Consider the following 22,736-nt stretch of genomic DNA (forward strand, 5'->3'; position numbering starts at 1 on the left):
CCTGTTGCTGGCTGAGGATGCTGATTGGTGGAGTGCTGCCAGGAGCTAGGGATTTTCTACAGGGAGGGTCTTCAGAACTTGGCCTTTGACCTGTGATGTTGAGGCTCCAAAGGGCTGGTGCCTCTGGGAGAGCATCTGGCTGCTTGGCTCAGGGAAGCTCTGTCTCTGGGCTTCTGCAGCGCTATGGCCGAGGGCAGGTGTTGTATTGCTGGAGGTAACAGGGCTTTGTTAGTTTGTTTTCCCTTTTGGCAAGCTGTGCTTCACCTCTGAGACTGCTCTGCAGTTTTCTTGAGTTATTCTTCAGTTCTAGAAAGTCTTATTGCCCAGTTGTCTTTTGGCTTTTGAAAAGATTCAAAGAGATTGTTATTATGCTCAGGATGCTGTGCGGGGCCATTCCCATTCCGCGTTTCCAAAGAAAGAAAGTGAGTAGTTATGAAGCCTCCAAGCGAGGCAAGAAAGCAGAAGGGGCAAGTTTCTGTTGATGCATATACTGATGAAGTCTGCCCATTTGGCAAGTGGCTTGCGGCCTGGAGTGAGTGTGAAGACACAAGTCCTTGACTGCTTTCTGGTGTTCCTCAGAACATGAAGGCCATCTTAGAAGAGTGCATGCTGTATTTGAAGGAAAATGTGCAACTCAGTGACTGAAGAGATGTGTGGGTCAAAAGGCCCCAGGGGTGTGGTAGAAGATCAGCAAAACAAGAGACAGCCTGGGACCAGGTGTTCAAGAAGGCCAAGGGCTTGGTTGCCTGTGTCAGCAGCAGTGGGGCAGCAGGAGCAGGGCAGAGAGCGTGGCCCTGTGCTGGGCAGTGCTGCGGCCACAGCTGGAGTGCTGTGTGCACTTGTGGGCCCTGGGAAGCAGAACGTCATGGACGGGCTGCGGTGTGTGCACATAAGGACAGGGGAGCTGGGCAAGGGAATGGAGCACAAGCCCAGTGAGGAGGTGCTGAAGGAGCTTTAGTCTGGAAAATTGAAGTCTCTTGAGGGACCATCAGGCAGACTTCCATCAATCATTACGTGACAGTGCTCACCACAAGGACCGGTTCCCTACTAAACATGCTCTCGGTAAAACCCAGTGCTTTAGACACTGGAGTAGGAGGTACTTCCGTCTTGTGGCTTGTTGGCTTGTTGGTTGTCAGTTTTCTAGGTGAGGTTTGCCGTGTACATTTTCTTCATAACCAGCATGCAAAGATGCTTCTCAATATTGTTTCCAGTCCCTTTCCCACCATGGATGAGATTGTGATCTAGTTGGAATTTTCCCTGTCTGCAGCAGCAGTAGCAAAGACGTTGCTGTCGATTTCATGCTTTTCCATTTAGGAGCTTTCAAGAACAAAAACCAGCATTTTACAGAGATAGCATTGCTTGTTCATAACAGCCAGGAAGGAATATGAACCTCATATCCATATTGAGTACTGTTGAATAGGCCCATTATACATGGGTCGGTGGGATTTAGAATCCCTAATTCACTATGAAATGTTCTGATTTCTCCTTAGAAGATGTGCTGGTAGATCTGAAAATAAATGAGGTTCTAAATGATAGACCATGGCCTGTGCCTCATGCTTCTCTCTTGCCACAGGTGACAGAACCAATAGCCGTCTCTCCTGTGGTTCCCGCTGCTCCTGAAGAAGAAGCCCAAGACGAGCAAATTGAGATGGATGAAGTCCAAACTCGATCAGTGGTCACACCAGATCCTGGATATCCTGAGCCTGTGAGTGCCAGTCGTGAGTTCTGCTGTCTTTAGTGCAAGGCAGAGGTGCAACTTTTGGAGCAGCCAGCACTTCCTGTTGCTGCCTAGGGATGCTGAGAGCTGGAGTGCTTCCAGGAGCTAGGGATTTCCTGCAGGCAGCATCAGCAGAACTTGGCCTTTGACCTGTGATATTGAGGCTCCAAAGGGCTGGTGCCTCTGGGAGAGCATCTGGCTGCTTGGCTCAGGGAAGCTCTGTCTCTTGGCTTTTGCTGCACTATGGCTGATGGCACGTAAAACTGGTCTGGAATTTTCTAGAGTTGCTCTTTCTGTTCTACAAAGTCTTTTTGGCCCAGGTGTTTTTAGGCTTTTGATATGGTGCAGTGAGTTGGTTTTTGTCCATGAAGCTGTGGGGGAGCCATTATTACCCCGAGTTGCCAAAGAAAGAAAGTGAGCAGGTATGGAGCCGCCTGGTGAGGCAGAAAATCAGAAGGGGCAAGTTTCTGTTGTTTCATTTAGTGATGAAGTCTGCAGCTTTGGCACGGGCCTTGGAGGCGGGAGTAGGGATGAAGCTGCAAGTCCTTGACTGCATTGTATTTTTGCTCAGAAGAGGAAGGCCATCTACTAATGGTTGATGTCCTATTAAAAGTCAAATGGGAAAATCTGTAGCTGGTGAACTCTGTGAGTGCATGCTGTACTTGAAGGAAAATGTGCAACTTTGTGACTGAAGAGATGTGTGGGTTAATAGGCCCCAGGGGTGTGGTAGAAGATCAGCTGAACAACAGCCAGCCCTGGACCAGGTGTCCAAGAAGGCCAAGGGCTTGGTTGCCTGTGTCAGCAGCAGTGGGGCAGCAGGAGCAGGGCAGAGAGCGTGGCCCTGTGCTGGGCAGTGCTGCAGCCACAGCTGGAGTGCTGTGTGCACTTGTGGGCCCTGGGAAGCAGCAAGTCCCTGAGGAGCTGCAGTGTGTGCAGAGAAGGACAAGGAGCTGGGCAAGGGAATGGAGCACAAGCCCAGTGAGGAGGTGCTGAGGGAGCTTTAGTCTGGACAATGGGAAGTTCATGAGGGACCTTCAGGCAGACTTACATCGATCGCTACAACACAGTGCTCAGCACAAAGGCTGTTTCCCTATTAAAACTGCTGTCACAGCAGCCAAAGAGTTTACACACTGGAGTGGGTGGCTCTTCCATCTTGTGCCGGGTTGGCTTTTTGGTTTTCTAGAAGAGGTATGCCCTGTTCATTTTCTCCTTTTCCAGCAAGCCAAGATGCTTCTGCACAATATTTCCCTCCCTGTTGAGCACTGGATGCGAATGCTCTTGAGTTAGAGTTTTCCTTATCTGCATCAGCAATAGTAAAGGAGTAGGTGTCACTATTGGAATAAGTATCCCAATATAACCAGTTAGATGGTGCCTAGGCCAGTTCTGACCTTCGCTGCTGGGCCACAGGCAGCTCTGCGGTGTTATACCTCAAAGATACCTTGGCTGGCGGCAGAGTGCAGCGGGGCACAAGACAGGACTCCGTTCTCCTCAGGGGAGAGCTTCTGGCGATGGTGAAGAAAAGAAGGGAGCGGATTCTGCTAGAAGGTAGCCAGATGTTTATTCCATGAGCACAGATATGTCTGCACTGGGCTACTGCTGATAACAGAATAAAGCCGCATGGTCTTATTCACATTTTATAAGCTCGGGGACAGGGGAAGGGGAGGGGACAGGTGAGTTACCAACCAGGTGAAGGGGGCAGGGTCTCAAGGGAGGATGACACTTAGACAGGCCAATGACCCCCAGGCCTGAGGAGCATCCTTTGAAATCGACGAATCACACGACGCCTTGCTGGTATGTTAGCCTGATTGACAGGGCACACTCAGCAAGGGGTGAGGGGGAAGGGAGAAGGGATAGGTACACATGGGAAGGGCTCCGGAAGTTTAAAACCGGACATTGCCACACACCACAACATCTCCCCCTAGTTTTGTTTAAAAAGAAGAGGACTGTGTTTATGGTGCAGAATGATTGCCAAACCATGGTTGGTAAATCGGTTCTTCTTCTACAGGAGGGTCAGTGTTTTCCACTGAGGCTTCCAGGTCATCCACTGGAGCACTGAGGGCTTCTAAATGGTAGACCTCAGGAGGGGGAGATGAGCTTGAGATTAACTTGAGAACCATGCGTCTGATTACTCCAAAAACAATGCTAAAAACTACAATAACTACAACTAAAATAAACAGCACTAAAATTACAGTTTTCAGAATAGATCCCAACCAGCCCGAGAGTCCCCAGCCATTGAAAAGTCCACTCAGCCAATCGTCAGTTTCTCTCTTGATGTCGTTCACCATAGTTTTCATCTTGTCAATTGTGGCATGGACATTCTCTGCCTTCGATGACAAGTCGAGACAGCAGAGTCCTTCAAATTCTTCACAGCGATGGTTGTGCAGAAGGAGCAGATAGTCTATGGCTGCCCTATTTTGAATGGTGGCTTGCCTGGTAATTTCCTCATCTGATAAGAGGTCACTCAGGGCAGTAGAAGTGAGGTTTGCCTGTTTTGCAACCCAACATTCCAATCGGCCTAATTCTCCCATAGTTTTTGCTGCCGAGATCCACGGCAGAAAGACTGTAATTGCAGTGGCCTTTAGTCTGGACCAGTGAACAATTTCTGAATTACAGTCAGGGTCTAATTGCCTTAGGTCTCTTTTTTTGATAGCCAATGTATGTGTGTTGTTTTTAGTTTGCCAATGTATTAGGTTTGTTCGATTTGGTGTTAACAGGCTCAGCTTGCCAAATGTACACGGACCTCCGAGCAGACGAGGAGGGAGACCTGCCCATGCTCTGTCTCCACATATTAAAAACACACCTTTTGGGAGTTCACGAGGCTTGTAATCACCACCAGATGAGTGCATAACTAGGACTGAATTTTCACACCAGTTCTTGTCTGTGTAGAGTGGGTTGCTAGGGTTAGGATAGGTGTTTGGTTTAGCTTCATGATATGGTAAGCGGGAATTGAATTTAAAGTGAATGCAAAAGGTTGCATTCATGGAGCCTAAGAGATGGAACTCTTGTGGCTCTCTTTTTGACACTGGTAACTTTCTCGCCCACTCCTGCCAAAACAGCAAAGGATTGTCAGCAGGGTAACGGCCAGGGGAAGGTGCGAGTAAGTTAACTTCATTTAAAGCACTCCACATTTCATTCGGGAATTCTGAGGATTTAAAAGGAACTCCCACCAGGCAAGTTGACAGGGGGTCGGAGGCAGTCGCGGTGGAGAGGCAAATGTGATCTTGTCCAAGGGCTCTGGCCAGAGTGGTCCATACATTTGCTTTGGGCTGAGGGACTAACCAGGAGATCGCTGGAGAAATGATCGCAAGTAGGACAAGAAGCAGGCTCGGTCTCATGGCGTCTCAAGACTGCACACGAACAGCAGGATCTAAATCGGTAAAAGGAAACTTAAGACAAACATATATTACAAACTATTCCAGATAGGAGGCTTAAATGGAATTTCTTCTAGAGAACGCGTGCGACGTTTCCTTCTCCAGGCAGCGTGAGCAACCTGGGGCGCTTCTGCAGATTTCTCTGAGACTTTGGGAACATAGGGCTTTACCCATTTGGAAGGAACCCACCTTAAACCAGAGGGGGTGGACACACAGGCGTATCCACGTCCCCAAGTAACCAATTTGTAAGGTCCCACCATTTTCCAAGTCTCAGGGTCCTTTACTAAAACCGGAGGTTTTTCTTTCATCAACCTGTGACTGTTCCCCCCAAAGTGGCGTAGGATGGGTGGGTTCAGGCTGTCAAAAGAACAATTCAGAAAATTGATTGTGAATAGTGCCCTGGATAACCGAATGTGGGGAGGTTCTACCTTCAGAACCTGTTGTTGCTGGTCCAGGACCCCTTTAATATCACGGTGAGTTCTTTCTACAATGGCTTGACCTGTAGGGGAGTAGGGGATGCCAGTTTTGTGCTCTACTCCCCATTGCTGCAGGAAGCTCCCGAATTCCTTGGATTTATAAGCAGGCCCATTATCAGTTTTCAGCTCCTTGGGGATGCCCATGAAAGAAAAGGCCTGTAAGAGGTGCTTAATAGCATCAATAGATGACTCTCCTGTGTGGGCAGAAGCATAGACCGCTCCAGAAAAGGTATCTACACTAACATGAACATATTTCTGCCGTCCAAAAGCCTGTATGTGTGTTACATCTGTTTGCCACAGTTCACAACTGTTCAGTCCCCTTGGGTTTGCTCCCGTACTCACTGTAGGGAGTGCATGTTGTTGGCAATTTGGGCACGTGGCCACAATCGCTTTGGCCTGTTCTCGAGTGATGTTAAACTGGCGAACCAGGCCAGGTGCATTTTGGTGGAAAAGCTGGTGGCTGATTTTTGCCTGTTCAAAAACATTTGGGAGAGTGGCCATCACTGCAGGTGCAGCAAGAGCATCTGCCCTTCTGTTGCCTTCAGCGATAAACCCTGGCAAGTCAGTGTGTGACCTGACATGCATCACATAAAAGGGTTGCTCTCGGTGAGTGACTAACTTTACCAGTTTTGAGAGCAATTCAAAAAGTGCAATGTTAGATACATCTTGCAGTATTGCTTGATCTGCTCTGGATACTACTCCTGCCACGTATGCAGAGTCTGTAATCAGATTAAATGGTTCTGAGAACCTTTCAAAAGCCCTAACAACCGCAGCCAATTCAGCAACCTGAGGTGAACCTTCCACCTCAGCAATGTCCGTCTCCCACTGCTGGGTATGAGGATCCTTCCAAGTTATAACGGACTTGTGGGACCTCCCGGACGCATCTGTAAAGACAGTTAGAGCCCTTTTTAAAGGTCTCCTACTTAGAGCAGTTCTTAATTTTAAAGTAAATTGAACATCTTGTTCAAACAATTTGCAAGCGGGCCGTGCTACCGAAAATTGTCCTGAGTAGGAATCCAGAGCAAACTGCAACACTTCATTTTCTTGAAACAATTGTTCCAGTATTTTCATAGTATTTTGACCTGATTTTAACTCAACTGGAATGTGAATGCACTTAAAATCACATCCTGCTAACTCCCTGATCCGGGTCCTTGCTTTCCGGATCAGTTCTGCTATCAGCTCCTGAGGCTTTGTCAGTCTCTTGGACCTTTTGTGACTGAGGAAAACCCATTCTATGATCAAGAGAGAGTCCCTCTGGTCCCGGTCCTTTTTTGGTGTGTCCTTTGCCTTAGGTGTTTGTTTTTCCTCCCACTGGAAAATAATTCCATGGAGGTGTGGCAACTTACCTAGGATGATAAATTTGAATGGCAGATCAGGCCGGCATCGGTGGGCCTGTCTTGTGGACATTGCAATCTGAACCTTTTCTAGAGCTTTCCGTGCCTCTGGGGTAATAGACCTAGGAGCACCTGGGTCCTCTCCCCCTTTCAATAAATTGAAGAGAGGGGCAAGGTCTTCATTAGTCAGACCAAGCCATGGTCTTACCCAATTCAAAGACCCACACAACTTGTGGACATCCGCAAGGGTCTTGATCCTTGGATTGATTTCTAGTTTTTGAGGAACAATGGTCCTATTTCCAATTTCTAAGCCCAAATACTTCCAAGGTGGCATCTTTTGAATTTTCTGTTCCTGGAGCTCGAACCCTGCAACAATCAATGCATCGATCGTTAGGTCAAGCGCATGTGTTAGTAAATCATCATTGGGGGCACACACAAGGATATCATCCATATAATGGTAGATGATGGCCTTCTCTGCGGCTGCACGAACTGGGGAAAGCAGGGAAGAGACATACCACTGGCAGATAGCTGGAGATACCTTTAGGCCCTGAGGAAGAACGGTCCAATGGTACCTTTTCATAGGAGCTTCTGAATTGATAGAAGGGACAGAGAATGCCAAACGCGGTGCATCGTCAGGGTGCAATGGGATTTGGAAAAAGCAATCTTTAATATCAATAACAGCTAATTTCCAATCTTGAGGAAGCATTGTTGGGGATGGCATACCAGGTTGGGGAGAACCCATATCTTCAATTACATTATTAATTTGTCGGAGGTCACAGAGGAGTCTCCACCTCTTTTTGTCAGCTTTTTGGATGACAAACACTGGAGAGTTCCATGGGGACATGGTCTCCACAATGTGGCCCTTTTTTAGTTGCTCTTCTACTAGTTCCTCAAGCACTTTTATTTTTTGTTTACTGAGTGGCCACTGTTTCACATCAACTGGTTCGTCTGTTTTCCACTTAAGTTTTTGGGTGGGGCGCTGTTGTTTAATGACTGCTGCACAAAAATGCTGTGGAGAGTCTGGAATATTAATTGTGACACCCCACTGGGCCATTAAATCTCTCCCTAACAAAGGTTCTGAATAATCTAACACAAATGGACGGATATTTGCCAATTGTCCGTTTGGACCCTCGAATTGAATAATGCTTTTGGATTGCCTTGCCAATTGCAGACCTCCTACACCTCGAAGGTGACCAGCAACATTTTGTAAAGGCCAGTGAGCTGGCCAGTCTTGTACTGGAATCACTGTGCAGTCTGCACCTGTGTCTACAAGCATCTCAATGCGTTTAGACTCCCCACCCCCACTGACATTGCACCACAATTTGGGTTTATCTGTCCCAATAACTTGGACCCGGGCGACTGTGGGCCCCTGTTTATCGACATTTTCAGGTAAAGATGGCACAGGGATAGCTTGAGCAACAATTTGTCCCTTGGGAAGAAACAGGGGTGGGTGGAAACAGTGCAGGCTGAGAACAAATTGCTTGGGATCTGATGTTGTTATTCCCGGAGCAATTTCGATCTCTTGTGGTGTGTTTTTGTCCCCAGTGATGATGTACTTACAACGAATTTGGTTCCAAGTACCCTTCTGTTCAGGATTTACAGAGACAATATGCCAGTCAGTGTCCTTCAGGTGGAGTGACTCTGTCAGCTGCAACCTGTAAGGCTCATTGACAGAAGATGCGGTTAATACAGAATCACTTAAATCATAACAAAGGTTATTTTGTTTCACTTTCAACAGTGGACTAGCAGACTTGGTCTTTGAAGCACCTGCTTCACTTACACAAATGTTAATATTATCGCGCGCTTGATTTGTTTTGCTACCCTTATTCTCTTGGCCTGCTCCTTTTATGTCTGCACGCCTGGCAGGCTGGTGCTTTATTCTTCGTTTTTTTGTTGTTGACCCCCAGGGAGGGCTTGCAGTTCTCCTCCCCTGCTATTTTTAAATTCATCAAATTCCCTTTTCAGGGGGCACTGGTTACTCCAGTGTCCTAGCTTATTACAAAGCAGGCATGGTTTAGTGGGCTCAACCATTGCCGGTCTCCGCTGCTGCCCAGGGTACTGCTGTGCTGAAAGAGAAGGTGCAGGGCTGGCAACAGCAACACGCTGAGGTGGTCTTGGCAGCAGCCTTGGTCTGGAGTCTTCAGCAACACTCATCAGAGGCACTTTCCTGTTACAGACTAGAAGCATATCTTTTAATGTAGGGGAAGGTTCCATAGGAAGGCTCAGGATTGCTGCTCGACACTGTTCATTTGCATTTGTAAACGCTATTTCTTCTAAAATTGCTTCCCTTGCATTTTCCTTTTTAACCTGTATTTCAATGGCTCTAGTTAGCCTTTCTACAAATTTCACAAAAGGCTCTGATGGTAGTTGTTTGATTTTACTATAGGGCTCAAAAGGCCCCTCAGGTTGGAGGGAAAAGAATGCTTTTTCAGCTGCTTCCTTTACTTTCTCAAGTGTTTCTGCAGGAATTGCAGCAGCTTGGACTGAGGGAGAAGACCATTGACCCTCACCACAGAGGTGGTCAATAGTAATGGGGTTACCATTGTTGTCTTTTGCTGTGTTTGGATCAGCCTGTAAGCTTGGGAGAGCATCTTTTAGCAGTTGTTTCAATGCTGATTCCCATAATTTGAATTCCGTGGATGTCATGAGACATGAAAAAATTTGTTTTAAATCATGTGGAACCACAACAGTCCTACTTAATTCAGAATTTAAAAGGCCACGGAAATATGGACTGTATGCACCATATTCTTTATGAGATTTACAGATCTCTTTAATCAATTGTCGTCCAAAAGAACTCCAATTAGCAGTTGGGGCTGCTCCAGCTTGAGCTGCAGGCTGAAATATAACAGGAGCTAGCGACAACATGGCACCATGCATTGGGTCTGTTGTCCCCTGCTCTGTATCCCTTGAATCAGAAGCATTGGGATCACAGCTACAGGTTTGGGGACAGGCAGTGGGTGTGTCCCCACCGTGGGAACCCGGGGAGGGGGCGGGGAAACGGAGCCGGCAAGGGGCGGGGAAACCGTGGGAACAAGGGGCGGGGTCAAGGGGCTGGCAGAGGGCGGGGATACCGTGGGAACAGTGGGCGGGGTCACCTGGTGACATCACTTCAGCGGCCGCCCCCTGGGAGGAGTAAAGGGGCGGAGCTGAGGGTACTGCAGGAAAGGCGGGGGGAGGGGGAAAGGTGTCACGAGGAACAGGAGGAGAGGGGGATGGGGATGGAATTTTGGAATGTTTAAGAGGATTTTGGGAAGAAGAAGACCAGGTTTGGGAAGATGCCACGTGGCACCCACCATCTTGTGCACCCCCTAGGGACTGGGGGCCATTTTGGACATCACTGCTCTCCGAAAAACTAACACGTGCTCGGGATTTTTTTGGGGAAAGAGGTTTAGGGGTTTTAGAGGGAGAGGGAGGAACAGGGAGAGCAGAGGCACATGGCTTTACATTTGGCTTTTTCTCCATTTCCTTTTGTTTGAGCAATGCTGTTCGAATTTGCAAACTCCAGAACACAAATTTAGCTGAGGGTAATTTGCCAGATTGTCCTAAGGTTATCAATTCATTCCCAACTTTATCCCAGAATTGAATATTGTGGATTTCTTCAGGGGAAATGTTTGGGAACTGCAGAAAAAGCCATCTTATAAACTGTTTCAATTTTCCTTTAGAGAATTTCACATTACTCTTGATTAAAATGCTAACAATATGATAATACACTCCCCTTTGTACAATGCTAAGTTTGGAACCCATGTTAAAAAGCAAAGTACTTAATCCCGCCTGACCAAAAACAAAGCTAAAATCAGCTACCAATTTCTAAAAAAAACCACAGATAGAAAGCGATAACGAGCAGACAAAAGCTTCACAATGCAGCTGTATATACTGCTTTTAAAATTCCCGGGCAGCAGCAGCAGGGAGCTGGGACACGCCCTGCCGAGCCGAGGCAGAAACAAAGCCTCCCCCGCGGTGGAATGCAGCAGCCACTCCCGCGGAGCAGAGACAGCAACTACTCCACGTGGCAGCCGAAACCGGGACGCCCCCCCCCCGCCGCCGCGTGTGCAGAGCACTCCCGACCCCCGCAGGTCCCCCGGCCACGTGGAAAGAGAGCCCCCCCCTCTCCCGCAAAGAGAAAGAGAAAGAAAATCTCCTAACACGTGTCTGAACACGCTGCTGAGCCGGGGGGGGAAGGGCAGAGAGCGATCCCGCTCCGGCGCGAATTCTAAAAAACAGTGAAACACGCAGCAGGAAAGCTAACACTAGAACGCTATGAATTCTTGTCTGTGGGGCTGCGCAGCCAAAATGCAAAGGCAAAAAGGAACAGAACTCGCGGCAGAGTCTGTTTTTGAGCTTCTGCTCTACCGAAAGCAGAGATACTCACGTGAAATGGAAGCTGTAGGCTGGGTACAGGCAGGCAGGTCTCCACCGGAAAAGGACCTCTCTCTGGGTGCAAGAGAGGCTGCCCTTTTCTTCCTCTGGAAAATCTGTTCACCACAATGAAGCAGGGCTTTCCAAAGGCGCCGAACAGTCCACGAAACTTTTTCTGGGAGTATTCCCAAAGTCTCTAGCTGGGAGTCTTGAAGCCAGGCTCCTTTCAGCTGGATGCACGGCTGCCAGAAGCTTCTCTGAGGAACTGCGAGTCCGTTTTTTGGGCTCAGGGTCGCTTGCCCACCCACAGGGACGCCAATATATTGGAATATGTATCCCAATATAACCAGTTAGATGGTGCCCAGGCCAGTTCTGACCTTCGCTGCTGGGCCACAGGCAGCTCTGCGGTGTTATACCTCAAAGATACCTTGGCTGGCGGCAGAGTGCAGCGGGGCACAAGACAGGACTCCGTTCTCCTCAGGGGAGAGCTTCTGGCGATGGTGAAGAAAAGAAGGGAGCGGATTCTGCTAGAAGGTAGCCAGACGTTTATTCCATGAGCACAGATACGTCTGCACTGGGCTACTGCTGATAACAGAATAAAGCCGCATGGTCTTATTCACATTTTATAAGCTCGGGGACAGGGGAAGGGGAGGGGACAGGTGAGTTACCAACCAGGTGAAGGGGGCAGGGTCTCAAGGGAGGATGACACTTAGACAGGCCAATGACCCCCAGGCCTGAGGAGCATCCTTTGAAATCGACGAATCACACGACGCCTTGCTGGTATGTTAGCCTGATTGACAGGGCACACTCAGCAAGGGGTGAGGGGGAAGGGAGAAGGGATAGGTACACATGGGAAGGGCTCCGGAAGTTTAAAACCGGACATTGCCACACACCACAACATGTCACCTTCCTACTTTTCCTATTCAGAGCTTTTAAGAATTAAAACCTCTGTTTTACGGATGCAAGGTTGCTTGCTGATAGCAGTCAGGGAGGAAGATCAACCTCATATCCATCTAGACTTCTGTTGAATTGGCCCATTTTAACTTGGTCAGTGGGTGTAAGAATCCCTGTATCACGAGGAAGTGTTCTGATTTCTCCTTAGAAGATGTGGTGGTAGATCTGAAAAGAAATGAGGTTCTGAATGAGACGTGATGGCCTGTGCCTCATGCTTCTCTCTTGCCACAGGTGACAAAGCCAACCGCCGTCTCTCCTGTGGTTCCCGCTGCTCCTGAAGAAGAAGCCCAAGAGGAGCAAATTGAGGTGGATGAGCTCCACACTCCATCTTTGCCCACACCAGAGCCTGGATATCTTGAGCCTGTGAGTGCCAGTTATGAGCTGTACTGTCATTAGTGCAAGGCAGAGTTGCAACTTTTGGAGCAGCCAGCGCTTCCTGTTGCTGGCTGAGGATGCTGAGTGCTGGAGTCCTGCCAGGAGCTAGGGATTTCCTGAAGGCAGCATCCGCAGAACTTGGCCTTTGACCTGTGATGTTGAGGCCCCAAAGGGCTGGTGCCTCTGGGAGAGCATCTGTCTACTTGGCGCATGGAAACTCTGTCTCTCGGCTTGTGCTGCACTATGGCTGATGGCGTTTAAACCTGGTCTGGAATTTTCTGGAGTTCTTTTTACGTTCTACAAAGTCTTTTTGGCCCAGGTGTTTTTTGGCTTTTGATAAAGTGCTATAAGATGGTCTTTTGTCCATGAAGCTGTGAGGGAGCTGTTATTACCCCGAGATGACAAAGAAAGAAAGTGAGAAGGTATGGAGCCGCCTGGCGAGGCAAAAAATCAGAAGGGGCAAGTTTCTGTTGTTTCATTTAGTCATGAAGTCTGCAGCTTTGGCAAGTGCCATGTAAGCTGCAGTGGGGATGAAGCTGCAAGTACCTGACTTCTTTGTTTTGTTGCTCAGAATTGGAAGGCCATGTACTAATGGTCGATGTCTTATTAAAACTCAAATGGGAAAATCTGTGGCTGGGGAGCTGCGTGAGTTAAAAGGCCCCGGGGGTGCCATAGAAGATCAGCTGAAGAAGAGCCAGCCTGGGACCAGGTGTCCAGGACGGCCAAGGGCAAGGTGGCCTGTGCCAGTAGAAGTGGGGCAGCAGGAGCAGGGCAGTGAGCGTGGCCCTGTGCTGGGCAATGCTGCCGCCACAGCTGGAGTGCTGTGTGCACTTGTGGGCCCTGTGAAGCAGAAAGTCATGGAGGGGCTGCATTGTGTGCAGTGAAGGACAGGGAGCTGGGCAAGGGGTGGAGCACAAAGCCAGTGAGGAGGTGCTGAGGAGCTTTAGTCTGGACAATGGGAGGCAGAGGAGGAATCTTCAGACAGACGTTCATCAATCCCTGCATAACTGTGCTCACCACAAGGGCTGTTTCCCTCCTAAATATCCCCTCCCTGAATCTATGTCCTTAAAACGCTAGAATGGATGACACTTCAGTCTTGTGCCTTGTTGGCCTGTGGGCTTGTTGGCTTGTTGGTCTGCTAGGACAGGTTTGCTCTGTTCATTTTCTACTTTTCCAGCAAGCTAAGATGCTTCTGTATTGGAATATGAATCCCAATATAACCACTTAGATGGTGCCTGGGCCAGTTCTGACCCTCGCTGCTGGGCCAAAGGCAGCACTGTGGTGCTTTACCCCAGAGATACCTTGGCTGCTGGAGATTGCAGCAGGGCACTGGTGGAAGTCCAGGCTTTTCAGGAACTCCGTTTACCTCAGGAGAGAGAGCTTCTGGCGATGGTGAAGAGATGAAGGAGAGGATTCTGCTGGAGGGTTGCCAGATGTTTATTCCATGGGTACAGAGGTCTGAACCGGGGCAACTGCTGCCACCAGAAAGGAGGCCGCATGGTCTCATTAACCTTTTAAGCTCCGGGACAGGGGGAGGGGAGGGGACAGGTGAGCTACCAACCAGGTGAAAGGGGCAGGGTCTCAAGGGACTAGGGACACCTATCCAATGTCCCCCAGGCCTGAGGGACCAGTCACACGATGCCTTGCTGGTATGTTAGCCGGATTGACAGGGCACACTCAGCAAGGGGTGAGGGGGAAGGGAGAAGGTATAGGCACACATGGGAAGGGACGCGGAAGTTTAAAACAGGACATTGCAACACACCGCAACACTTCTGCACATTGTTTCCTACCCTCTTCCAGCCCTGGATGAGATTGTGATTCAGTTTGAATTTTTCTTGTCTGCAGCAGCAGTAGCAAAGTCGTTGCTGTCACTTTCCTACTTCTCCAATTCACAGCTTTCTAAAACTAAGAGCTGCATTGTACAGAGAGAGCATTGCTTGTTGATAGCAGCTTGGTTGGGAATTGGCCCAATATAAAGTGGTTGGTGGGATTTAGAATCCCTATGTCGCTACGAATACTTCTGATTTCTCCGTAAAATTTGTGGTGGGACATTGGAATAGAAATGAAGTTCTGAGTGATAGGTGGCAGCCTGTGCCTCATGCTTCTCTCTTGTCATAGATGACAGAAGCAAGAGCCATCGCTCCTCTTGCTTCTGATGCTCCTGAAGAAGAAGCCCAAGAGGAGCAAATTAAGTTGGATGAGCGCCAGACTCCATCAGAGGCCAAACCAGAGCCTGGATATCCTGAGCCTGTAAGTGACAGCTAGTCTTGAGTTCAAGGAAGAGGCTCAAGTTTTGGAGCAGCCAGAACTTCCTGTTGCTGGCTGAGGATGCTGAGTGCTGGAGTCCTGCCAGGAGCCAGGGGTTTCCTTCAGGCAGTGACAGCAGAACTTGGCCTATGACCTGTGATGTTGAGGCCCCAAAGGGCTGGTGCCCCTGGGAAAGCATCTGGCTGCTTGGCTCAGGGACGCTCTGTTTCATGGCTTCTGCAGTGCAGTGGCTGTAGGCACAGGATGTAATGCTGTAGGGCACTGCTCTTTGTTTGTTTTGCGTTTTTCGACTGGTGTGTTTAACTTGTGAGTGTGGTCTTGAGTTTTCTTGACTTCTTCTTCAGTTCTACAAAGTCTTTTTGACCAGGTGACTCTTTGCTTTTGACAAGCTGCAAGGAGATGGTTGTGTTGTCCGTGAAGTCCTGGGGTGCCATTTTTATTCTTTGTGGCCAAAGAAAGAAAGTGATTAGTTATGAAGCCTCCTTGTGAGGCAAGAAAGCAAAAAAGGGCAAGTTTCTATTGTTACATATAGTGATGAAGTCTGTAGCTTTGGGAAGTGCCTTGGAGGCTGGATTGGGGGTGAAGCTGCAAGTCCTTGACTGCTGTCATGTGTTGCTGAAGACAAGAAGGCCATCTCGAAATGCGAAATGCTATATTTGAAGGCAAATGGGAAACTCTGTGGCTGGGAAGCTGTATGAGTCAAAAGGCCCCATGAGCGCCATAGAAGATCAGATGAACAAGAGCCAGCCCTGGACAAGCTGTCCAAGAAGGCCAAGGGCATGGTGGCCTGTGTCAGCAGCAGTGGGGCAGCAGGAGCAGGGCAGTGAGCGTGGCCCTGTGCTGGGCAGTGCTGCGGCCACAGCTGGAGTGCTGTGTGCACTTGTGGGGCCTGGGAAGCAGAAAGTCATGGAGAGGCTGCAGTGTTTTCACAGAAGGACACGGGAGCTGGGCAAGGGAATGGAGCACAAGCCCAGTGAGGAGTTGCTGAGGGAGCTTTAGTCTAGACAATGGCATGTTCATGAGGGACCTTCAGGCAGAATTACATCGATCGCTACAACACAGTGCTCAGCACAAAGGGTGTTTCCCTACTAAACCTGCTCTCAGTGCAACCAAAGGAATTTACACACTGGAGAGGGTGGCATTCCATCTTGTGCCGTGTTGGCTTTTTGGTTTTCTAGCAGAGGTATGCTCTGTTCATTTTCTCCTTATCCAGGAAGCCAAAATGCTTCCGCATAACATTTCCTGCCATTTTGAGAACTCGATGAGAATGGTATTGAGTTAGGGTTTTCCACAGCTGCAGCAGCAGTAGTAAAAGAGTTGGTGTCTCCTTCCTACTTTTCCCATTTAGAGCTATTAAAAACTAAAACCTCTCTTTTATGGATGCAATGTTGCTTGATGACAGCAGTCAGGGAGGAATATAAATCCTATATCCATCTAGACTCCTGTTGAATTAGTCCATTTTAACTTGGTCAGTGGGCATAAGAATCCCTATATCACTAGGAAGTGTTCTGATTTCTCCTTAGAAGATGTGGTGGTAGATCTGAAAGAAATGAGGTTCTGAATGATAGGTCATGGCCTGTGCCTCATGCTTCTCTCTTGCCACAGCTGACAGAACCAACAGCTGTCTCTCCTCTGGCTCCCGCTGCTCCTGAAGAAGAAGTCCAAGAGGAGCAAATTGATATGGATGAACGCCAGACTCCATCTTTGCCCACAACAGAGCCTGCATATCCTGAGCCTGTAAGTGGCAGCTGTGGGTTGTGCTGTCTTCGGTGCAAGTCAGAGGTGCAAATTTCAGAGCAGCCAGCGCTTCCTGTTGCTGGCTGAGGATGTTGATTGCTGGAGTCCTGCCAACAGCTAGGGATTTCCTGCAGGCAGCATCCGCAGAACTTGGCCTTTGACCTCTGATGTTAAAGCCCCAAAGGGCTGGTGCCTCTGGGAGAGCATCTTGCTGCTTGGCTCAGGGACGCTCTATTTCATGGCTTCTGCATCATAGTGGCTGTGGGCACAAGTTGTAATGCTGTAGGTCACTGGTCTTTGTTTCTTTGTTTTCCGGTTTTGGAAAGAGGTGTTTAGCTTGTGAGACTGGTCTGGAGTTTTCTTGAGTTCTTCTTCTGTTCTACAAAGTTTTTTTGACCAGGTGACTTTTTTCTTTTGACAAGCTGCAAGGAGACGGTTGTGTTGTCTGTGAAGCTGTGCGGGGCCATTCTTATCCTGTGTGACCAAAGAAAGAAAGTGATTAGTTATGAAGCCTCCTTGTGAGGCAAGAAAGCAGAAGGGGCAAGTTTCTGTTGTTGCATTTAGTGATGAAGTCTGTAGCTTTGGGAAGTGCCTTGGAGGCTGGATTGGGGGTGAAGCTGCAAGTCCTTGACAGCTGTCATGTGTTGCTGAAAACAATAAGGTCATCTCGAACTGCTAAATGCTGTATTTGAAGTCAAATGGTCAACTCTGTGGCTGGGAAGCTGCATGAGCCAAAAGGCCCCATGAGCGCCATAGAAGATCAGTTGAACAAGAGCCAGCCTGGGACCGGGTGTCCAAGAAGGCCAAGGGCATGGTGGGCTGTGTCAGCAGCAGTGGGGCAGCAGGAGCAGGGCAGTGAGCGTGGCCCTGTGCTGGGCAATGCTGCCACCACAGCTGGAGTGCTGTGTGCACTTGTGGGCCCTGGGAAGCAGAAAGTCATGGAGAGGCTGCAGTGTTTTCACAGAAGGACACGGGAGCTGGGCAAGGGAATGGAGCACAAGCCCAGTGAGGAGTTGCTGAGGGAGCTTTAGTCTGGACAATGGGAAGTTCATGAGGGACCTTCAGGCAGACATACATCGATCCCTACAACACAGTGCTCAGCACAAGGGCTGTTTCTCTATTAAAACTGCTCTCACTGCAACAAAGGGATTTACACACTGGAGAGGGTTACATTCCATCTTTTCCCGTGTTGGCTTTTTGGTTTTCTAGCAGAGGTATGCCCTGTTCATTTTCTCCTTTTCTATTATGCCAAGATGCTTCCACACAACATTTTCCTCCCTGTTGAGCACTGGATGAGAATGCTATAGAGTTAGGGTTTTCCACATCTGCAGCAGCAGTAGTAAAAGAGTTGGTGTGTCCTTCGTACTTTTCCTATTAAGACATATTAAGAACTAAATCCTCTGTTTGACGGATGCAACGTTGCTTGCTGCCAGTAGTCAGGGAGGAATTTCAGCCCTATATCCATCTAGACTTCTGTTGAATTGGCCCATATAAATTTAGTAAGTGGGTGTAAGAATCCCTATATCACTAGGAAGTGTTCTGATTTCTCTTTAGAAGATGTGCTGGTAGATCTGAAAAGAAATGAGGTTCTGAATGATTTGTCATGGCCTGGGCCTCATGCGTTTCTCTTGCCACAGGTGACAGAACCAACAGCTGTCTCTCCTCTGGCTCCCGCTGCTCCTGAAGAAGAAGCCCAAGAGGAGCAATTTGAGATGGATGAATGCCAGACTCCATCATTGGTCACACCAGAGCCTGAATATTCTGAGCCTGTGAGTGACAGTTGTGGGTTGTGCTGTGCAAGGCAGAGGTGCAACTTTTGGAGCAGCCAGTGCTTTGTGTTGCTGGTTGAGGATGCTGAGTGCTGGAGTCCTTCCAGGAGCTAGGGATTTCCTGCAGGCAGCGTCAGCAGAACATGGCCTTTGACCTGTGATGTTGAGGCCCCAAAGGGCTGGTACCTCTGGGAGAGCATCTAGCTGCTTGGCTCAGGGAAGCTCTGTCTCTGGGCTTCTGCAGTGCTATGGCCAAGGGCACACGTGGTAGTGCTGGAGGTCACAGACCTTTGTTTCTTTGTTTTCCCCTTTTGGAATGGTGTCTGTGGCTTGTGAGTCTGCTTTGCAATAATTCTTGCGTAATTATTCAGTTCTACGTAGTGTTTTGGGCCAGATGTCTTTTGGTTTTTGATAAGCTTCAAGGAAATGGTTGTGTTGTCCATGAACCTGTGGGGGGACATTCATATACTGTGTTGCCGAAGAAAGAAAGTGAGTAATTATGAAGCATCTGAGCGAGGCAAGAAAGCAGAAGGGGCAAGTTTCTGTTGAGGCATTTAGTGATGAAGTCTGCAGCTTTGGCAGTTGCTTTAAAGCCTGGAATGCGGGTGAAGGTGCAAGTCCTTGACTGCTTTCTGGTGTTGCTCAGAACATGAAGGCCATCTAGAAATGGCTGATGCTGTATTTAAATTCAAATGGTCAAATCTGTGTCTGGGGAGCTGCGTTCGTCAGATGGCCCCAAGGGTGGGGGAAAAGATCAGATGAACAAGAGCCAGCCCTGGAAAAGGTGTCCAAGAAGGCCAAGGGCATGGAGGCCTGTGTCAGCAGCAGTGGGGCAGCAGGAGCAGGGCAGTGAGCGTGGCCCTGTGCTGGGCAGCGTTGCGGCCACAGCTGGAGTGCTGTGTGCACTTGTGGGTCCTGGGAAGCAGAAAGTGATGCAGGGCCTGCAGTGTTTTCACACAAGGATACAGGAGCTAGACAAGGGTATGGAGCACAGGACCAGTGAGGAGGTACTGAGAGAGCTTTAGCCTGTACAATGGGAGATTCATGAGGGACTTTCAGGCACACTTCCATCAATCTCTACACAACAGTGCTCACCACACGAACCATTTCCCTGCCAAACATCCCCTCACTGAATTTAAGTGCTTTAGACACTTGAATGGGTGACAATTCCATCTTGTGCATTGTTAGCTTGTTGGCTTGTTAGTTCTGCTATGAGAGCTTTGCCCTGATCATTTTCTGCTTTTCCAGCAGTTAAGATGCTTTTCCACCACGTTTTCCACCCTTTTGCAGCCTAGGATGAGGTTGTTATCCAGTTGGAGTTTTCCATGTATTCACCTTCAGTAGCAAAGTGTTGGGGTCTCCTTCCTACTTTTCCAAATCAGATCCTTCAAGAACTTAAAATTCGGTTTTAAAGAGGCAATATTGCTTGCTGATAGCCACCATGGAGGAATATCAACCCTATATCAATCTAGAGTTCTGTTGAATTGGCCAATTTTAATTTGGTCAGTGGGACTAAGAATCCCTATATCACAAGGAAGTGTTCTGATTTCTCTTTAGAAGATGTGGTGGTAGATCTGAAAAGAAATGAGGTTCTGAATGATAGGTCATGGTCTGTGCCTCATGCTTCTCTCTAGCCACAGGTGACAAAACCAACGGCCGTCTCTCCTCTGGCTCCTACTGCTCTTGTAGAAGAAGCCCAAGAGGGGCAAATTGAGGCGGATGAACGACAGACTCCATCATTGGTCACACCAGAGCCTGGATATCCTGAGTCTGTAAGTGCCAGTTGTGGATGATGCTGTCTTTAGAGCAAGGCAGAGGTGCAAGTTTCAGAGCAGCCAGCGCTTCCTGTTGCTGTCTGAGGATGCTGAGTGGTGGAGTCCTGCCACCAGCTAGGGATTTCCTGCCTGTAGGGACTGCCACGAGAACTTGGCCTTTGACCTGTGATGTTGAGCCTCCAAAGAGCTGGTGCCCATGGGAGAGCATCTGGCTGCTTGGCTCAGGGACTCTGTTTCATGACTTCTGCAGAGCAGTGGCTGTGGGCACAAGTTGTAATGCCGTAGGTCACTATTCTTTGTTTGTTTTCCGGTTTTGGAATGGTGTGTTCAGCTTGTGAGTCTTGTCTGGAGTTTTCTTGAGTTCTTCTTCTGTTCTACAAAGTCTTTTGGACCAGGTGACTTTTTGCTTTTGACAAGCTGCAAGGAGATGGTTGTGTTGTCCGTGAAGCTGTGGGGGGCCATTTTTATCCTGTGTGGCCAAAGAAAGAATGTGAGTAGTTATGAAGTCTCCTTGTGAGGCAAGAAAGCAGAAGGGGCAAGTTTCTGTTGTTGCATTTAGTGATGAAGTCTGTAGCTTTGGGAAGTGCCTTGGAGGCTGGATTGGGGGTGCAGCTGCAAGTCCTTGACTGCTGTCATGTGTTGCTGAAAACAGGAAGACCATCTCGAAATGCTAAATGCTGTATTTGAAGGCAAATGGGCAACTCTGTGACTGGAGAGCTGCATGAGTCAAAAGGCCCCATGAGCGCCATAGAAGATCAGTTGAACATAAGCCAGTCTGGGAGCAGTTGTCCCAGGGCATGGTGGCCTGTGTCAGCAGCAGTAAAGACAGCAGGAGCAGGGCAGTGAGCGTGGCCCTGAGCGTGGCCTTGTGGGCCCCTGAGAAGCAGAAAGTCATGGAGGGGATGAAGTGTTTTCAAAGAAGGACACAGGAACTGGGCAAGGGAATGGAGCACAAGCCCAGTGAGGAGTTGCTGAGGGAGCTTTATTCTGGATAATGGGAGGCTCATGAGGGACCTTCAGGCAGACTTCCATCAATCGCTACATAACAGTGCTCTGCACAAGGGATCTTTCCCTAATAAACCTTCTCTCACTGCAACCAAGGGGTTTATACACTGGAGTGGGTGACACTTCCATCTCATGCCTTGTTGGCTTGTTGGTGCTTTAGGAGACGTTTGCCCCTTTTCAGGTGTCCAAGAAGGCCAAGGACTTCTTGGTGGCCTATGTCAGCAGCAGTGGGGCAGCAGGAGCAGGGCAGTGAGCGTGGCCCTGAGCTGGGCAGCGCTGCAGCCACAGCTGGAGTGCTGTGTGCACTTGTGGGCCCTGGGAAGCAGAAAGTCACTGATGGGGCTGCAGCGTGTGCAGTGAAGCACACAGGAGCTGGGCAAGGCTGAGGGAGCACAAGCCCAGTGAGGAGGTGCTGAGGAAGCTTTACCCAGGAGCATGGGAGATCATGAGTGACCTTCACGCAGACTTCCATCAATCCCTATGTGACATTACTCCCCACACAGGCTGATTCCCTACTAAACATGCCCTCAATGAAACCAAGTGCTTTAGATAATAGAGTGGGTGACTCTACTATCTTGTGCCTTGTTGGCTTGTTGGTTTTCTAGGAGAGGTTTGCCCTGATCATTTTCCCTTTTTCCAACAAGCAAAGATATTTCTGCACAATGTTTCCTGTGTCTTTCCAGCCTTGGATGACATGGTGATCCAGTAGGAGTTTTCCATTTCTGCAGCAGCAGTGGCATAGGCGATGCTGTCGCTTTCCTGCTTTTCCCTTACAGAACATTCAAGAATTAAAAGTTCTCTTTTACAAAATCAGGTTTGCTTGCTGATAGCAGCCAGGGAGGAATATCAACCTTCTATCCATCTAGAGTTCTGTTGAATTGGCCCATTAGAAATTGGTCGGGGGGACTTAGAACAGCCTTCTGTTGCAATGAAAGGTTCTGATTCCTTCTTAGAAGATGTGGTGGTAGATCTGAAAAGAAATTAGCTTCTGAATGACAGGTCATGGCCTGTGCCTCATGCTTCTCTCTTGCCACAGCTGACAAAACCAAGAGCTGTCTCTCCCCTGGCTCCCTCTGCTCCTGAAGAATCCCAAGAGGAGCAAATTGAGATGGATGAATGCCAGACTCCATCTTTGCCCACATCAGAGCCTGGATATCCTGAGCCTGTAAGTGCCAGTTGTGTGTTGTGCTGTCTTGAGGGCAAGACAGAGGTGCAAGTTTCAGAGCAGCCAGCGCTTTCTGTTGCTGTCTGAGGATGCTGAGTGTTGGAGTGCTGCCAGGAGCTAGGGATTTCCTGCAGGCAGTGTCAGCAGAACTTGGCCGTTGACCTGTGAAGTTGAGGCCCCAAAGGGCTGGTGCCCCTGGGAGAGCATCTGGCTGCTTGGCTCAGGGAAGCTCTATCTCTGGGCCTCTGCAGCGCTAAGGGCCGAGGGCACACGTGATAGTTCTGCATGTCACAGGGTTTTGTTTCTTTATTTTCCCTTTTTGTAATGGTCTGTTTGTCTGGTAAGACTAGTCTGCAGTTTTTTTTTGAGTTCTTCTTCAGTTCTACAAAGTCTTATTGCCTAGTTTTCTTTGGTCTTTTGAGATGGTCCATGAA

At 48.8% G+C, this 22,736-nt stretch overlaps 1 protein-coding gene across 1 annotated transcript in view; it reads left to right on the forward strand.

Annotated features, from left to right (window-relative positions):
- The first annotated feature begins 865 nt into the window (after nucleotides 1–865).
- LOC106630004 (uncharacterized) overlaps nucleotides 866–22,736 on the forward strand; it is a 35,055-nt gene continuing 13,184 nt past the window's right edge. The window contains exons 1-7 of the mRNA XM_074533633.1: nucleotides 866–940; nucleotides 1,574–1,705; nucleotides 12,440–12,571; nucleotides 14,702–14,833; nucleotides 16,457–16,588; nucleotides 18,226–18,357; nucleotides 21,319–21,354. Of these exons, the coding sequence (XP_074389734.1) occupies nucleotides 866–940; nucleotides 1,574–1,705; nucleotides 12,440–12,571; nucleotides 14,702–14,833; nucleotides 16,457–16,588; nucleotides 18,226–18,357; nucleotides 21,319–21,354 (771 nt within the window). The remainder of the gene's footprint in view (nucleotides 941–1,573; nucleotides 1,706–12,439; nucleotides 12,572–14,701; nucleotides 14,834–16,456; nucleotides 16,589–18,225; nucleotides 18,358–21,318; nucleotides 21,355–22,736) is intronic.

This window comes from Zonotrichia albicollis, chromosome Z (genome assembly GCF_047830755.1).
Source record: "Zonotrichia albicollis isolate bZonAlb1 chromosome Z, bZonAlb1.hap1, whole genome shotgun sequence".
In the NCBI taxonomy this organism is placed as follows: domain Eukaryota; kingdom Metazoa; phylum Chordata; class Aves; order Passeriformes; family Passerellidae; genus Zonotrichia; species Zonotrichia albicollis.